Source organism: Podarcis gaigeae, assembly GCF_964106915.1.
Source record: "Podarcis gaigeae genome assembly, chromosome: 14".
NCBI lineage: Eukaryota > Metazoa > Chordata > Lepidosauria > Squamata > Lacertidae > Podarcis > Podarcis gaigeae.
The window spans coordinates 43,329,175-43,347,224 of record NC_139690.1 but is presented as its reverse complement, the minus strand read 5'-3'; the positions used below and the strand labels follow the sequence as shown (position 1 = coordinate 43,347,224).

General features: G+C 45.5%; 1 protein-coding gene across 1 annotated transcript; it reads right to left on the bottom strand.

The window, feature by feature from the left end:
* Nucleotides 1-1,728: 1,728 nt before the first annotated feature.
* LOC310831515 (parvalbumin, thymic CPV3-like) lies at nucleotides 1,729-8,850 on the bottom strand (the record flags this gene model as incomplete). The annotated part of the gene is made up of 4 exons (XM_083712127.1): nucleotides 8,812-8,850; nucleotides 7,994-8,060; nucleotides 4,855-4,987; nucleotides 1,729-1,879 (listed from the first exon to the last, which is right to left on the bottom strand). The coding sequence occupies exons 2-4, from the start codon at nucleotides 8,052-8,054 to the stop codon at nucleotides 1,729-1,731; spliced, it is 345 nt and encodes a 114-aa protein (XP_083568253.1). The 5' UTR covers nucleotides 8,055-8,060; nucleotides 8,812-8,850.
* Nucleotides 8,851-18,050: the final 9,200 nt, after the last annotated feature.

Below are 18,050 nucleotides of genomic sequence, written 5' to 3'. Positions count from 1 at the left end.
TCACTTGTGATGATGATTAATAATAATTCACTTACAAACCACATTTTACATGTGCCTCAAGGTGACCTTTGCATCAGTTTGTAATGCTCCTTATGAAAATTTGTCAGCATATTGGTATGCGTTTTCCCTAATGTAAGTAATTTCCCTTAATATAATGCGCCTTGGGGTGTTGTTTGCACATTTCTGTACACCATTTTGTTTGTTTGTTAGAGAACTGCATCACCCAATTCGAATCCTACCTGTATTTCTGCTCGTATATCATTTTGGGAAGAGTGGAACCACAGCTGATAAAGGCACCCATTTTATTAAAGCCACCTCTTTCTCCCCTCCCTTCTCTCCCCCCCCCCCCGACCTGCTTGTGCAATAGTTATCCTGGAGGTGGGGGAAGAGGCCCTATTCCTATGAATATTCCTTTTTGTAATGTTAATTGATAACTGGCTTGAGGCTGTGGCTGCAGTTGCTGTTAGATGAGGAGGAAGGAGAGGCAGAGGAAGTCATAGGTGGGGAACAGCCCAAGAGGAAGGGTGGGTACCCCAATACAAGGGGGGCAGTTCTGCTGTTTCTCTGTCTTGCCCCATCCTGTCCTCTCCCCCTAGAGATTGCGTAGCACTGGGGGAGGATGTCAACAAGCCATGGTAAAGGTAAAGGACCCCTGGACGGTTGAGTCCAGTCAAAGGCGACTATGGGGTTGCAGCCCTCATCTCACTTTCAGGCCAAGGGAGACAGCGTTTGTCCACAGGCAGCTTTCCAGGCCATGTGGCCAGCATGACTAAACCGCAACAGAACACTGTGACGGAAACTAGAACGCACAAAAACACCATTTACCCTCCTGCCGCAGTGGTACCTATTTATCTACTTGCACTGCTATGCTTTCGAACTGCTAGGTTGGCAGGAGCTGGGGCAGAACAATGGGAGCTCACTGCCGATCTTCCGATCAGCAAGCCAAAGAAGCTCAGTGGTTTAGACCACAGTGCCACCAGCGTCCCATGAGGGGAGGCTGGGCAGCGGGTGGAGCCATAGGGGCCGACCCTATTCTATCACCAAGAACTTGGTGATTTCCCTGCTGCTGACAGCAGACACACACCCCTCATAGGTTTCATCTGGCCTCAGATGCCTGATGCTGTTCTTGAACTCTATAGCCTCACCTTAGGCACCTGTACTTGTACCATTGCAAACCTTGATTAAAGCTTGCTTTCTTACACACACACACACACACACACACACACACACACACGAGCCTCTGTTGAAGTGTTGTTTACCAGGACAAGGAGATGATTAACCCTTCCCTCCCCAGCTGTCCTTGTTGATAATGCAGCAATTAGGTAGGCTTAGTACATAAAAGTTTCATTTGCATAAATGGAACGTTTCTAAGTCCAATCACTGCATGGGTGGCTGAGGGAGGAAGACTATGGGGCAGAGCTATTTCCCTGGAATTTAAGAGCCACATACCCAGTTGGTCGTGGCTCTTTGACCTAGTTCACTATGAGAGTGAGCAGAACATGAAAAAGTCTGTTAAGTCAGACCCACCCCACCCCAGGAGCCAGTTTCTACTTGCAGAATGGAATCACCAATAGGTGAAAGAGCCTACCCTCATGGAGAGATGCAGGCCGGCCCATATATTTGGTTGTTGGGGCATTTGTGCTTAGCACTAATCTCACAGAGGGTGCCAGTCAGGCAGTTTCTAGGAGAAAGGGAAGGCGGCAGAAACAGTGGATAGAGGTGACAGGATTAACCTATGCTGGACCATTCAATATCAGCCACATTCGTACCTTCAGCCCCAATCTTCCCATCTCCATCGTGGTCTCCCGCTGCCAAAAGGGTTTTGGTTTCTGTAGCTGTTAACACTCGGGCTCCACTATCAAACCTCTGGAGGAAAAACCTAGTAAGGGAAGAATAAAGGGCACACAACTGAATGCCATTGAATGTACAACTGCCTGAAGAGGAGTCCTGAGCAACACGAAACCTTGTTAACCTCAGTTACACACTGACCTAGTTTGCCGTAACACTAAGAGCACATTCACAGCACACATTTAAACTTTAAAGCACTGTGACAACGCTTTAAGTAGTCATGGAATTAAGTCCCCCAAGAATTGTGGGAGCTGTGGTTTGTTAAGGGTGTTGAGAGTTGTTAAGCGACCCCTATTCCCCAAACTGAGCTACAATTTCCCAGCCTTTCTTGTGAGAAGGGATTTACTGTTAAACCACTCTAGGAATTGTAACTCTGTGAGGGTCTCATAGCAACTCTTAGTCGCAGGGGTCAGCAAACTTTTTCAGCAGGGGGCCGGTCCACTGTGCTGCAGACCTTGTGGGGGGCCAGACCATATTTTGAAAAAAATAATAATGAACAAATTCTTATGCCCCACAAATAACCCAGAGATGCATTTTAAATAAAAGGACACATTCTACTCGTGTAAAAACATGCTGATTCCCGGACCGTTTGCGGGCTGGATTTAGAAGGTGATTGGGCTGGATCCGGCCCCCGGGCCTTAGTTTGCCTGCCCATGTCTTAGCGCCATTAACAAACTACAGCTCCCAGATTACTTTGAGGATAGCCAAGGCTGTTTAAAGTGGCATCAGAGTGCTTTAAATATATGGCCAAACCACAGCTAAGCATGAACAGGCAAGTGTGCAAGAACTCAGGAGGAAAATCACACCCCCTTTGCTCCTTTCTTGCTGCTTGAATCGTGGTCCCCCCTGAGCTTTCTGAATCAGACCATGATTTGGAAGTATTTGAGGACAGGGACTCTCAATGTGAGGAGAAGAGATAAGACTATGCAACAAATCCTACTTGATGAAACCCCACTCTCTGCCTCAGACAATCTCAGGCCAGGGCAGGACAGGAGTACTAAAGCCTTTGATCCTCCTGCTTATGGTACAGTGGTGCCTCGCAAGACGAAATTAATTCGTTCCGCAAGTTTTTTCTTCTTGCGAGTTTTTCGTCTTGCGAAGCACGGTTTCCCATAGGAATGCATTGAAAATCAATCAGTGCGTTCCTATGGAGACCGTCCGGGGACAGAGGGGAAGCGCCGCGCGCCTTCCCATCTGTCCCCGGACCTGTTTTAAAGCAAGGGAAGGGGCAGCGGGGAGAATCACTTCTCCCCGTTGCTGCCCCTTGGTTCAAAAGGGGTCCGGGGAGAGAGGGGAAGGCGCGCGTGCCTTCCCCTCTGTCCCCGGAGATTGCGGGGCTGGCAACGGGGAGAAGTGATCTTCTCCCCGCCGCCCCTTGCTTCAAAAGAGGTCCAGGGACAGCGGGGAAGACGCGCTGCGCTTCCCCGCTATCCCCGGAGCTTGCGGGGCAAGCTTCGTTTTGCGAAGCAAGCCCATAGGGAAATGCGTCTTGCGAAGCGGCTAAGAAAACGAAAAACTCCTTCGTCTAGCGAGTTTTTCGTCTTCCGAGGCGTTCGTCTTGCGGGGTACCACTGTATTCAGAAGTTCACTTCCAATGACACTAACTGGAGGTAATATATTCATTGGAACAAAGAGGCATCAATAGCTTTATCCCCTACAAATTTGTCTAATCCCCATTGCCTAGGAGTTTTTCTTCTCCCTGACAGATGGTGGCGGTGGAGAGGAGAGAAACTGGGCACCAACTTTACCAAATGGAGAATGGTCGGAGGAGCAAGGAACCAAAGCAGAAATTGAGAACCTGTAGTCTTCAAGGACTCCACTCCCATCAGCCTGAGCCAGGTCTGATGGTGATTGGATTCCAGCAGCGTATATAGGACCACAGATTCCTCATCCCCCAGTTTAAAAAAATGTTGTTACATAGGGTGGGATGCAAATGAATAGGCATTTTTTACCTCCCACATTTTAAAGATTTCTCACAATAGGAGTGCTATTTTAAATCAAGCTGATTAGGTTTTATGGTAGAAGTGACGACTAGCAGATTCCCCCAGGAAATCATTCTGAGCGGTTCAATAATTTGCATGCTTATTCAAAAATAAACCCTGCCGTGTCCAGTGGGGCTTAGGCAGGGGCGGAGGAAGGGGGTGCAGTGGGGGCGGTCTGAGTTTGAGTTTGGATTTGATATCCCGCTTTATCACTACCCTAAGGAGTCTCAAAGGGGCTAACAATCTCCTTTTCCCTTCCTCCCCCACAACGAACACTCTGTGAGGTGAGTGAGGCTGAGAGACTTCAGAGAAGTGTGACTAGCCCAAGGTCACCCAGCAGCTGCATGTGGAGGAGCGGGGAATCCAACCTGGTTCACCAGATTACGAGTCCACTGCTCTTAACCACTACACCACACCACTGAGAGGGGTGACAAAATGCTGGGCGGCACTCATTGCAGGGCCTGCAGCACGCCCAAGTCAGGCGTCTCTCCTGTGAGTGACGTGGTGGCTGGGGCACACACAGGCTCCGCGCTGCCCCAAAGGATTCACCCACTGCCTCCCCCTCAGGCAGTCAGACTCTTTGGAGGCCCCATGGAGCATCTTGCCCTGACTGGCCCCACCCCCACCCCCGTCCCTGGGCGCAGGGCACACGCACCACCCCAGGCGCCCAATTGGCTTGCTCCGCAGCTGGGCTTAGGCTGTGTAGACGCTGTCTTTGAAGCGCATTTGAAGCACATTCTTTTTTTCAAAGAATTGTGGGCACTGTGGTTTCCCTTCCAGTGTTTACAGTTCCCAGTAACCCTTAACAAAGTACAGTGCCCAGAATTCTTCGAGGGAGAAGAATGTGCTTTATAGGCATAGTACGCAGAAAGAGTGCACAGGGTGTCTGTTAAAAATGGTTCATGCTTATTTTATATTCAAACCAAGGACGCGCCAAAGAAATGAGAGAAACACAAAAGGAAGAGAGATGTCTAGGCAACTTCAAAAGTCAGAGAAAGAGAGCAGAGGGGAGGTGGAGCCTCACTTCAGTTCATCTTCTTCAATGTAGCCGCTTTGATCATTGTCTAGGATGCGGAAGAGATCCTTCAGTTGGCTGCTGCTCTTTTTGGACATGCCACTTATCTGAAAGAATTTTTTGTAGTTGAAACTATCTGGAGCTAAGACAGAAAAAGAAAGCTGCTGTTACCTAGGAGCTTGGAATACAGATGAAGATGGTCATTTTTTTTTTGTACCTATGCATCCTGTCTCCAAAAGTTGCGCAGATCCTCTTATGGCTTCTGTGCATGTGTGCACTTACAAATGGCATTTTAAGATTTCTTTCACACATGCCTGCTTCTCACTGCATTATCCCTGCGAGGGATCCGTCGTTGAGTGGATCAGACTTAATGCATTTCTGTCTTTGGCATGGTTTATTTATTTGATTGTTTCATAAAATTTATATACTGCTTGACTATAAAAAACCCCCCAAAACTAAAAACACCAAACCTCGAAGCAGAATAAAACAATGAAATCATTGCCAAAAACAGTTCAAAATAACAATTAAAAACATTTTTTTAAAATAGTTAAAATCAACGATAAGGTGAAAACAGATTAAAAACACACAGCAACATTGTACACATCTGGGTAGGCCTGCCTAAACAAATATATTTTTTTTGCAGGTGCTGAAAAGATTACAGTGGAACCTTGGTTCTTGAACGGCTTAGTTGACGAACAAATTGGCTCCCGGACGCCGAAAACCCAGAAGTAAGTGTTCCGGTTTCCAAACGTTTTTTGGAAGCCAAACGTCTGATGCGGTTGTCGGCTATTGTTTCGGGGGGGGGGGGCTGCGCTAATCAGAAGCTACGCCTTGGTTTTCAAACGTTTTGGGACTTCCGGAACGGATTAAGTTCGAGAACCAAGGTTCCACTGTGCTGTGAAGGGGCCTGCCTGATGTCAGTAGGCTGGGAATTCCAAAGTGTTGGATGCTGCCAAACGAAAAGTTCAATTTATTACAATTGCAAAGCAAGTATTGTGTGGCACCTGTAACGGTGCCAGTTCCGCAGGAAGATCCCGTGGTCAAGGTACTCAAAAACCAACAGGAGATCAAGAAGCAGGAACAGGGTCATACTCCCCCACCCCCTCTCTTCAAAGGTCATCCATCGGGGTGACCAACGTCCACTCAGACCCGAATCCTGGTTGGGAAGGATCTAAGAAATTTGTGGTGTCCAAGAATGCTTGGAGATACCTCCTGCCCAATCCTCTCCACCACCTTCCCCCCAAAAGAAAGATTTGTAACTGGTTGATAAGGGGGTCCAGAGCTGGTTTCTTTAGGAGTGTGGGGTCCAGAGCTGGTTTCTTTAAGACAGGGGTCAGCAAACTTTTCCAGCAGGGGGCCGGTCCACTGTCCCTCAGACCTTGTGGGGCGCTGGACTATATTTTGGAAAAAAAAGAATGAACGAATTCCTATGCCTCGCAAATAACCCAGAGATGCATTTTAAATAAAAGGACACATTCTACTCATGTAAAAACATGCTGATTCCCAGACCGTCCACGGGCCAGATTTAGAAGGCGATTGGGCTGGATCTGGCCCCCGGGCCTTAGTTTGGCAACCAAACCAAACCATACCATACATTAAATGTGTGATTGCATCCTTCAAAATAGCAGCTGCAGGGATTTATTTAACTTAGAAAAACCTACAGGCTGCTTAATGAGAAAAATAACATAAGTAGCTCACAAAATGAACTTACCAATGAAACACAGATCAAATACAATGATGAGACATAGATAAAATAACTGAATTGGAACCTGTGTATTCAGAACACTGGTGTAGTTAGGTAATTTAAGACTCTGGACTTCAAGGTCTCTTGGAGGCCTTCCTCTAGGTGGCAATGTGTATTATACTTCATTTACTGCTGTGTTTGGATGCCCTCCTGCTTTTTCTGTTGTCTAGGGCTGGAAGCAAATTATAGGAAGGGGATGTCCTGCTTGTCAATGTTCTGGCAGCATCAGGCTAACTACTACCTTGAGTGCTTAACCTCATCTTCAGAGAGGAAGCAGACTACAAATGGAAATACAATAATACGGTGGAAGACAGCATCTTGGGTTAGGTCAGTGACTGAGAACCTGTGGCCATGAGGTGAGGTGAAAGAATTTGCCTCAGGGGCAGATCTGACCTCTGCCCCACCACCACCCTACTGCCACTGTTGCACCACTGCCGGCCATGCTGTGGTTCTGCTCCCGCCACCTCTGCTGCCGCCACAGTACCCTTGCCCTCACCCCAACACTGCGTCCTCACCGCTGCCACTGTGTTATGGCAGCAGCCTGCATGCAGCTGTGACATACCCGCCAATATTTCTCTGGTGAAAATAGGGATGATGAGGAGGATAATAATACTTTCCCATCTGACTGGGTTGCCACAGCCACACTGGGCAGCTTCCAACATATATAAAAGCACAATAAAATATGAAACATTAAAAAAACTTCCCTATACAGGGCTGCCTTCAGATGTCTTCTAAAGGTTGTACGGTTACTTATCTCCTTGGCTCGGGGATCATGTAACTCCATGCTCTTCAACATTTCTCCCATGAAAATAGGGATGTTCTTAGGAAAACTGGGATATTCCAGGATCAAATCAGAAACCGGGATTGCTTCTGTAAACATGGGACTGTCCCTGGAAAACAGGGACACTTGGAGGGTCTGACATAGGCGAGGCTGTAGTTGCAGCGGCAGGATGGGTAGCAGTGCAGATGCAATGTTGGGGGCAGGGAGGGTGCCAGGATCTGTGGGGGGACAGTGCTGGGCAAGGGGAGGCAGCAGGGTGTTTTGCCCACAGTGACAAAACCTCCTGGACCGTGCCTGCCTGTGTGGCTGTCCAGAAGTTGTTGGAATCAAAGCCTAATCAACCCCAGCCACTATGGACAAGTTAGGAATTTGGGGAGCTATAGTACAACAACATCTGGAGAGCCATAGATTCCCCATTCCTGACATTCTTGCCATACATTTAAAGCCTATCACTTCACCCACAGAATCCTGGGAGCTGTGGTTTGCTAAGGGCACTAGGAATTGTAGCTCTGTGAGAGGGAAACTACAGTTCCCAAGATTCTTTGTGAGTAAGCCATGTCTGCTAGGGTGGTATAAATGTGTTTTAGATGCAGCTCTTAGATTAGTTACACAGACAATTTTACCTTGACAGTCTCTGATTGCAGCAGCAATATCAGAAGGGCTGAGGATGTCGCTGATACTCATATTAATCTGTCCCAAAAGACAAAAAAACAAAGTGCTATAACAAGGCAAGCGAGCTCACCCTTTCACTCAGGGAACGGAAGAGATACGAGAGAAGAAAAAGCAAGGGGCATTGCATTCGGCTTTAAGACAAAACCTATTAATATGTATCTTTAAAACTGTCTACACAATCAGCATAAGCATGGCTGGATCTAGAAAACATCAAAGAAGCGTTTCAGTTTAAATCGTAAATTTAAACAGGGAAAACAGGTGGAGATAAATGGGACTCTGCATCACCATCTGGTGGCACAACGTTATATTGCATATACAACACATATAATTTGCTTTTTCTTTAGCAGTCTAACTGAGTCCCATGTTTGGATAAACCTTGTCCTCATACCGAGCGTATGGACCCCTCTTTGACTCAGGCCTACCTCCATATTTGATGTATCTTACACATTTTTGCGCAAAACAGCATTGTATTTTGAGATGCACAGATATGAGAGATGGAGATAAGAGAGAGAAATAAGGACCCCAGCTGAAAATGGAAAGGGTGGGATATTTTCACTTAAAATGGTTAATCATCCTCGTATTGTGGACAGTAGCAGGTAAAAGGATAGCCGATAAATAGATAACAGGTTCATCTTAGAGAAGAAGCACAATGCTTACTACTCAGAGATGTTTTGCTCCCTTAGTCCCTTCCATGGCTTTTCCAGGCAGGGAAACAGTTCACAGGTAAATAGATAATAGCTCAGTCTTAGAGACAAAGCTGTATACTTACAATGTAGTTGGCCAGGCACAGGTGTCTCTGCCCTTTAATCTCTTCACGGGCTGCTCACCTTTATGGTTTCTCTGAGCAGGGAAGAGGTGGGAGGGGGGGGAAAGCCGAATCAATATCAGGCAAAATTGTACCTTTGGCTTGGAGTTGTCTACCTAACTTATATAGGATTCAAAAGGTGACAATAGCGACTTAGGTTACCCTTTCATGGATTAGATGCTCAATTTGAGACCCTGCTCAAATGTCTTGCTTAACTAATGAACTGGGTTTTTTTCCCTTCTATTTATACCCAAGGAGAATATAGTAGAGAGAATTGCTGACACTCCCATCTCGGCAATATGTTCTTGCACTGACTTTAATTAGGCCTGCACCAATGGGGGGGAAAGTGTGCAGGAACAGTTTTTATAGCAAAGTAGAGCCTGGGCTGCACCTTGTTCCCAACTGTGTGATACTCAACCAGCAAAGAGAATTACGGACACTCTCATCCTGACAATGAATTATTGCACTGGCTTTCGTCAAGCTTAAGTGCAATCATCAAACTGGAATTCCACATGAATTCAATGTGAGGGACCAAAAACATTTGCTTTGGTTAGTAATGGCAAGCTGGATACCAGGGAGAAAGTCTTTAGCTCAGTGGTAGGGTTCATGTGTTGCATGCAGCAGGTTCACAAAATTAATGCCTGCCTTGGTTTGGACATGATGTTAAACCATGGTTTAGATTTACACGGGTTACAAGATTTGAGTTTCTGTGCCAACTCTTTCCTGCGCAGTATGATTCTGAAGACAGTGGAAGCTTTCACTTCTGCTTTTAGTTAACCACACTTTATTGTTATATCCAACTCCGAAACTGTGGTTAATTATTTTGAAAGGGTCAGCTTTATAAACCAAAGTTTGAGGCTGGCTTGTTTCAGCATACCATAATTCCGGCAAGCCACAGTTTGTCAGCATTCAGTCTGCTCCCCAGTGAAAATTTGCTCAACAGGGAATGCAAAAGTGTGAAACAGACATTTGAAAAATAACACCACCTTTCCAAAGATGGCTATTTGCTACCATTGATGTGGTAGATATAGAAAATAACTGTGATCTTCAAAATGTGCGGGATCCATCACTGCTTGTTATTTTTGCTGCACAGAAGCAAATTATAGTGGTTGTTAATTCATATAGTTATGTGATGGTACATATGTAGGGGGGTGTTGATCTGGAATAAAAATGAATGAAAATGCATTTTTATATATGTGTTGTGTTTGTAAGTGTAATACAAGCTTGTTGCACCTGAAAGACATGACAAACTCCTCTGGGGGTATCTTCTTTGGGTTTGCCCCCACCAGAGATGCAACCAGCTGACCCCAGCAAGCTTGCCATATCCTTCCCAGCACCAAAGCAAGGTGCAATGGTTGGGGGAGTATCCTGAGCAGCTGCAGCTAGTTGGGCAGATGGCATTCAGCCGCAGTGGGGCCCAATCATGCTGCTTAGTATCTCCCAGAAAACAGCCTCCTGGAGAGAGCTGCTTCTGCAAGGGTGCAGTGGGTCCAAAGCTAAGCCCAGTGCCTCTCCCCACTCGCCCCATCTCAGCTGCCAGAGGGAGCTCCATACCATTGCTGATGTGATGGCCTGGGACTTGGGCTGGGAACCAGAGGAGACTCAATCTGCACCGGATCCTTTGCCTCAGGCATCATCTGAACCAAGTCTGGGGCCTGATCCCGAAGAGTCCCAGTCTGCACAGGTTCCCCTGCAACAAACACCAGCTGGGCCGAGCCAGGGGCCTGAGCCTGCCCTGGCTCCAGATGCAGGGATTACCTCGTTGCCTCTAGCTGGGCCATCACTTACAGCTGTTCCACTGCCAGTTGGGTCAGGGGAGGCTGAGGCGGCCTCTGGGTCTAGTAACCCACCGACGTCTCCCAAGCTGCAGAGACTGAAGTCTGAGAGAAGGTGAGACCTGAGTACTCGCAGGAGGAGTGCTCTCCTTTGGGCGAAACAGGGAGATGAGTTGCCGGGGGATCAGGACCGGCCGCTACCCCAACAAAGATAAAAGGCTGTCGGACCCTGTCCCAGGTGGTGGGAGCAACATTGCTGTATGCTAGATCCTGTCCTTGCCTGTTTTCCTGCCTCGTGCCCTCCCTTGGTCCTGTCGGACTGACTCCCAGTGGAACCTTCGGATTCTGGACCAGTCCTGGACCGTGTTTCACGGGTTACCCCCAGGCCCAGCACAGGTGAGAAGGGCAGCAGACAGTGGTGAGGGGGGCTGAAACCACATGGTGGGCCACCCCTGTTCTTTCTGCTGGCCCTTTCCCCTTTTCGCTCAGAGGTGGAGCAAGGTGGGAGCGGTGTGCCCCAGGTGTCATCCCTGAGGGGGTTGATATTGCCGCTCCGCCCCCCCCCGGGATGCTTGGCGCGTGCGGCACACCCCTGGGACACTCACCCTGCCCCACAGGTGCAGCTAGCTCTGCCCCTGGGGTCACATAAACTTGGGGAAATGAAGCACCTTTGTGCAAATGTTTCTTCCTAAGTTTAATTGCTGTGCATTAGAGGTGTTGGGTGTGAGTGGCAACATACATTGAGGAAAGGGCTAAACCTTTTCTCCCCAGCTGCCATCTCTTGGGAAACCCCTGTGGCAGTTAGGTAATGTGAAGGGAAATGTACAGAAAACGCTGGTTTTTATCCTTCCAAGTTTGCTGATCCTGTGGAGGAACCTGGAGGTGAAAGACGGCGAGTGACTTCGTGCCAGCCTGACGAAAAAGAAGCTGTCAACCAAACAGAAGAAACCTTGATACGGTTTGGAGTAAACCGTCTTTATCAAGCTTCACTTCCTCATCTACAACAAAGCCATTTCCTAAAACATCGCTGCTATCTTGGGAAAAAGAAGAATGAGAATTAACTGGGACAGCTCTGACAGGACTGTTATTAAACAGAGCTGTGTAAGAGATGATCTGCACTTCAGTTTTGGAACTTGAATACAAAAAAATGCCCCATTGTAAAACACAGTACAGTGGTACCTCAGAATAAGTACTGGAGGTCCGTACTTAACCTGAAACTGTTCTTAACCTGAAGCACCACTTTAGCTATTGGGGCCTCCTGCTGCCGCCGCGCTGCCTGAGCACAATTTCTGTTCTCATCCTGAAGCAAAGTTCTTAACCCGAGGTACTGTTTCTGGGTTAGCGGAGTCTATAACCTGAAGCGTCTGTAACCTGAGGTACCACTGTAATGCGATTTGCAATTGAAATATACAACAACAGGTGGTGAAGGGTTATAGCTCTGTAGCAGAATTCCTGCTCTGTGCTTGGAAACAGAGGGATTATTAGAGAGAGTGCGCTAGGGAGCCCGGCTCCCTATTCTTTTGCAGTGGGCCCTGGATATCCTGTGCCTCCACACCCCCTCTTTAAAAACAACACAAAATTACGGTTTATTATTATTATTATTATTTCTTCCAGCTTTGCTTATAGTCCTTCTAGGCAAACTGTAAGGTGCAGTGCACGGACAGCTGCTATGTGGCCCTCATATTTTTTCCAACATAGTTTTCTAGCAAACTGAATATGTATTAACTATAGAACATAATAAGATTATGTACTAGGTGCAGAATGTAGTAAGAGTAGAGCTTTTGGAGTCTCCAAGATATACTGCTTAAGATGCATAGGGATGCCAGGCTAGAAGGAATAGTTTACAAGCGAATGTATTTTCTTCTGGAGGCTTGGCTGTGAAATAGACCCACATGCCATCTTTCCTGTCGACATGCATTTTAAGACAAATTCCTTAAAAAGCATATTCTAAAGGTTGTACTGGAAAAGGAACTAAGATAGGGAGGAACCTGTCTTAACTATCTGCAGGGATCAGAGTATCCCACCACTTATTCCAGCTTAATGATACTTCCATACCCCAAATAAATGGATTTCTACTAAAAATGTAAAGGAGAACCCCACCCACCCCCAGAAAAATAACAACTGAATGCCTAGCAAAGTGCTTTCCAGTTAAAATTATTTGGAAATGATTAAATAAACGAACTGCATAGCGAAGAGACAAGGTCAGCTAAAAACATGAAAAGGAAGATGTCACCAATCAGTGACTGTTAAGAAAGAGGTTCTTTAAGGTTGAAACCGGACACCAGGGACCAAAGTGACACTAATCCTAGCTGAAAGGTTGGTTACAAAAGCTAAAAAGAACTGTATTTCAGAACGAAGGCAATACTTCTGTATAGCGATACAGGTGGTAATCTACAGTTACTGGTATTTATTTATTAATTAATGACACTCTTATCTGAAGCATTGCTTTCTGTCCACCTTAATTAGAATGAATGAAATAATCAGGGGCAAATAAAAAAAGAGGCATCTTAATTACATACACCAGACCAAAAGGCACTTGAGATATGCCAGGTTTCTCTTTTTCATGCTAAATGACATCTCTTTGTCTTAAGCCATTTACTTTTCAGTAGCATTGTTGCTCAAAAAGCTCGAAAAGTAAGGTGGTAAAGCAGTCGAAGGCAGTCGATGCAACACTAAAGAGGAGAAGAAGAGTTGTGCTTGACTGGGAATGCGGCAGAAATTCATCAGTTCTATGAAACTTCACAGTTCTATGAATTTTGCCATACTGGTCTCCAGCCAAGTGCTGTGTACAAAACCACCTATACTATGGCAAAGTATGCACACGGATGCAAATATTAATGAAACGAACAGAAAAATGAGCAAAAATTCTGCTTTGCATAAATGTTTGTATCAGGAGAAATTCACATTGAAATGCTGACAAATTTCCAGGAGGACCTTTGCATTATAACAAAAAAAATGCAAACTGAAATAAAAATAGGGGAGAACTGAACTTGGCTGGCGAACTGAATTGCAAATTTCAGAGAAGTGCAAATTTCAAGGGATTACTGTGTTGGTTCTTGCACTGTCTCAGAAAGTGAAAAGCAGGTAGCTTGGTCTTTAAATGTCAACTGAATCAAAACTCTCCACCATCCCTAACCCCAGCTCATTTTTGAACAGGTAAAAAGCTACTTGCATTCAGCAACATACTAGTGAATAGAGCATGTGGGAAAGGCAGGGAGACCGTTTTGCAGTAGGCAGGTTGGAGCTGTGAGGTGATTGTCAAGGATCTGCTGCCTGCAGTAAGAGCCTTTCCTTGTGATCAAAGACGCCATAAATTCCCAGTGCTCTCTTGTTCGTTCAGAGGAAACTAAAGCCTTGGCTAGCTTGGACCCAAGAAACTCTCATTGGTTGGAAAGGGGGCGCACGCAGCAGTAGAAAACATCAAAGAAAGAGAGCGTAGTTTTGTAAATAGCATATCAATTCCAGCAGTTTGTGTCCTTGATTGGCTTACAGCTTCAAAGCAATTCAGTTCTCTGCTGCCGTCGCTACCGTTTGATATACTCTATGATGATCATTAAACAGATTGTTGAGTGTCGTCAATGACCCAGTAACACTATCTTGTGACCGTGATGCTACATGCAATTGTCCAAGATGTTTCTGGTTGCTGTCAGCAGCGTAATCAGGGAGGGCGATCTTTCGATTGCTGAATTATTCAGGTTTTCTCTGTTATTTTAACAATAACTCTGCCCTAAAGGTTAAAGGATGATTAGAAAATGCATCTCGAGAATCGGTAAAAGCTATGGGCAAGAGAGGGTGTCGGCTGCGTATATTGTTACCGGCTCCTCTTCTAAGGTTCCAGCGCCTGTGATCATTGTCTTAAAATAATTATCAGTGCAGCAACTCAGAGCCCAGCGACTAGAAGAAGCTGATGCTACAGCATTGTCAGAGCTGAACAAGTGCAGACCTGATGAGTCCCTTGCATCGCAAATGGATTGCTCATAGATTCAGGACAAACAAAATGAGTTATTTATTCATGGGATGTATGTTTAACTCATTTCCACAAGATGTGGTGATGGGAGAGAAGGTAGTTGGCTGCAAAAGAATGGGAGACAAATTCACAAAGAGCAGATTCGTCAATGGGCATCAGTCATTGCATCCGGAATCACATGCCAAAGAGAACTAAGAGGCAAGGATTGGCCGTCCCCATCGTGAGGTGCCCCAATTGTCATGTCCCAAGGGCATCTAGATTGGAGGATGAAATTCAAGAATAATTCCAAATCCAATTCGGTATTTACCATATTGGCCCGAATATAAGCCGCACTTTATTTTTCCAAATTCTGACCATGAAAAGTAAAAGTGCGGCTTAAGTTTGCGACCTTACAAAAAATGGGCTTTTACGATATCACTGCTGAGGCAGGCATAAGCGGTAAAACGGAACAACAAAAGTTTTATTGCTGATTTGCGAGCTTGAAACTGTTGTGCAATTAACCCTTAGGATTTTCTTCTACCTTTGCCATTTGCGGGTGTGAAAGCCTGTGGAATTGTAGTAACTGAATTTGTGAATTTAGCAATTGTACGGTAACTTTGGTGGGCTTGCAAGATCAAAGGCTTAAATTGGCTCGGAGCTACAATTTTACCAACCGCAGCGGTTTTCAGCCTGTAACCCAATTTTAAGGGAGTGGCTTATATTTGGGTATTGTCTTTTTTTCTCCCCCCACCCCAATTTTAAAGGTGCGGCTTATTTGCGGGTGTGGCTTATATTTGGGCCAATATCGTACTTTTATTATTTAGCAGTGATTCCTACCAGGTGCCACTTGGGGTTCTTTCCGACTCTACACTTCTATGATTCTATTTCATTTATATCCCACCTTTTCCCCATGGAACTCAAGATGGCACCTGTGGGATTCCCAGGCAGTCTCCTACCCTGACACAGACAAGATCCAGGCTGTTTTAGCTTCAGTAAGTTCCTGTGCTTCCAGATCATTTCCTAGTTCCTATGGGTCGGCGGTTCGAATCCATGCAACGGGACTCCCGTTGCGCGGTCCCAGCTCCTGCCAACCTAGCAGTTTGAAAGCACGTCAAAGTGCAAGTAGATAAATAGTTACCACTCCGGCGGGAAGGTAAACGGCATTTCCGTGCGCTGCTCTGGTTCGCCAGAAGCGGCTTAGTCATGCTGGCCACATGACCCGGAAGCTGTACGGCGGCTCCCTCAGCCAATAAAGTGAAATGAGCGCCGCAACCTCAGAGTCATCCGGAACTGGACCTAACGGTCAGGGGTCCCTTTACCTTTACCTAAGTTCCTGTGCTTCCAGATCATATCCTAGTTCTGATGTCCTCTATAAATATAGTGGCACTGTTCCAAACAAGCAAAGGCACTGTCCTTTTCGACATTAACTCTTTCGCAGGACTGTTACAGAAAGAAAAGGCTTCTAAGGACTTCCTGGATGCAGGGTTTTTTGTTTGTTTTTGTTTTTCATTTTTATCTACTGTTAACGATCAACGAAGCAGACACCGCGCCTGTCTTACCATCAATTTTTTATCGTCCCTAATGTAATGGTAAGTGTCAAAAGTGTCTCAGATTTGTTGAGCTAGCGGGGGAGCCTCAGTGTCAAGCCATGAGACAGTTTGCCTGGAAATTAGATAGCAAGCTCAGAATTCAAGTGGTTTTTTTTTAAAAAAAGATATTTATTAAGATTTTATAAGCAAAAAAGGGTTACAGAATAAAAAGGGAAAAAAAATAGAAAGCCAAGATACAAAAATACAAATTAACAAATACAAAATACATAAAAAAGAATAAATGAAAAATAAAAAAACATTAAAAACAAATCAGTCTTTTCATGACTTGTATTTCATTTACTTATTTTCCTGACCTCCTCATGCCTCCCTTTTTTGTATTCCTGTTCACATGGTTAATTCAGCAAATCCTTACCCTCTTTGTTTTTATCTTAATTTTATATCTTAACATGTTTAACTTCATATTGTCATCTAGTTATCAATCCATTTTTACATATTCTTTTAACTTTGTTGCAAAAACCGTCTCAATTCAATCAATCCTACATCATTTTAACATTCATTAATTTTACAATGTTTCTGCAAATAGTCTTTAAATTTCTTCCAATCTTCTTCCACCAACTCTTCTCCCTGATCTCGGATTCTGCCAGTCATTTCCGCCAATTCCATGTAGTCTATCACTTTCATCTGCCACAGAATTCAAGTGTTTTTGGAGTTCTGTTGCTAACTCTTGCGGGATGCTAACCTTACCCAGTAACTGGACACCTCTCCTGCCATCTCTTGATAGTTGCTTCCAGTTGCCTGCCCTGCAGCCCTCCATTGCCTCCTGGTATTGTAATTTTGGGGTGATCACAACTCTGGTCAGGTTGGTGGTTCTTCTTCGGCACAGTGGTTGTCCCAGGTAAGGAGGAACCAATGGCTTGCCTTGGGGGTGCAGACATGTTTAGGACCTAGAAACCAATGCAGCCTCACTTTTCCTTTTTTCCTGCAGCCTCAAGTGGATCAGTGCAAAGGGCAACAGCAACACACAAACCAGCAGCAGCAACAACAATTTTATTATTTATATCCCACCCATCTGACTGGGTTTCCCCAGCCACTCTGGGCGGCTCCCAACAGAACACTAAAAACAGAACAAAATATCAAATATTAAAAACTTCCCTGAACAAGGCTGCCTTCAGATGTCTTCTAAAAGTCAGATAGTTGTTTATTTCCCTGACATCTGGTGGGAGGGCGTTCCACAGGGCAGGCGCCACCACTGAGAAGGATCTCTGCCTGGTTCCCTGTAACCTCACTTCTCACTGTGAGGGAACCGCCAGAAGGCCCTTGGCGCTGGACCTCAGTGATTTGAATCAAAGTCCACCTCGATGTGTTCATTTTGCTGCCACCTCGACTGTAAAATTTGCATAGACTACACTGTTCCTCCTTTCGAATGGGTATTGCAGTGATTTTCACCTATTTTTACTTACTTACTTACCGTATTTTTCACTCTATAAGACGCACCAGACCACAAGACGCACCTAGTTTTTGGAGGAGGAAAACAAGAAAAAAAATATTCTGAATCTCAGAAGCCAGAACAGCAAGAGGGATCACTGCGCAGTGAAAGCAGCGATCCCTCTTGCTGTTCTGGCTTCTGGGATAGCTGTGCAGCCTGCATTCACTCCATAAGACGCACACACATTTCCCCTTACTTTTTAGGAGGGAAAAAGTGAGTCTTATAGAGCAAAAAATACGGTACTTCATAAAATTTATATGCCAGTTGAATGAAAAACAAACAAACTTTTTAAAGTTTCTTTTGAACATACTCTAAGTTTCCCGTAATATCTATATTATAAGCATAGAGCAAGTGAGACTGACTTACTGAAATGTTTTTGATGCTACTAGCGAAGTTTTAAGCCAGGCATAGGCAAACACGGCCCTCCAGATGTTTTGGGACTACAA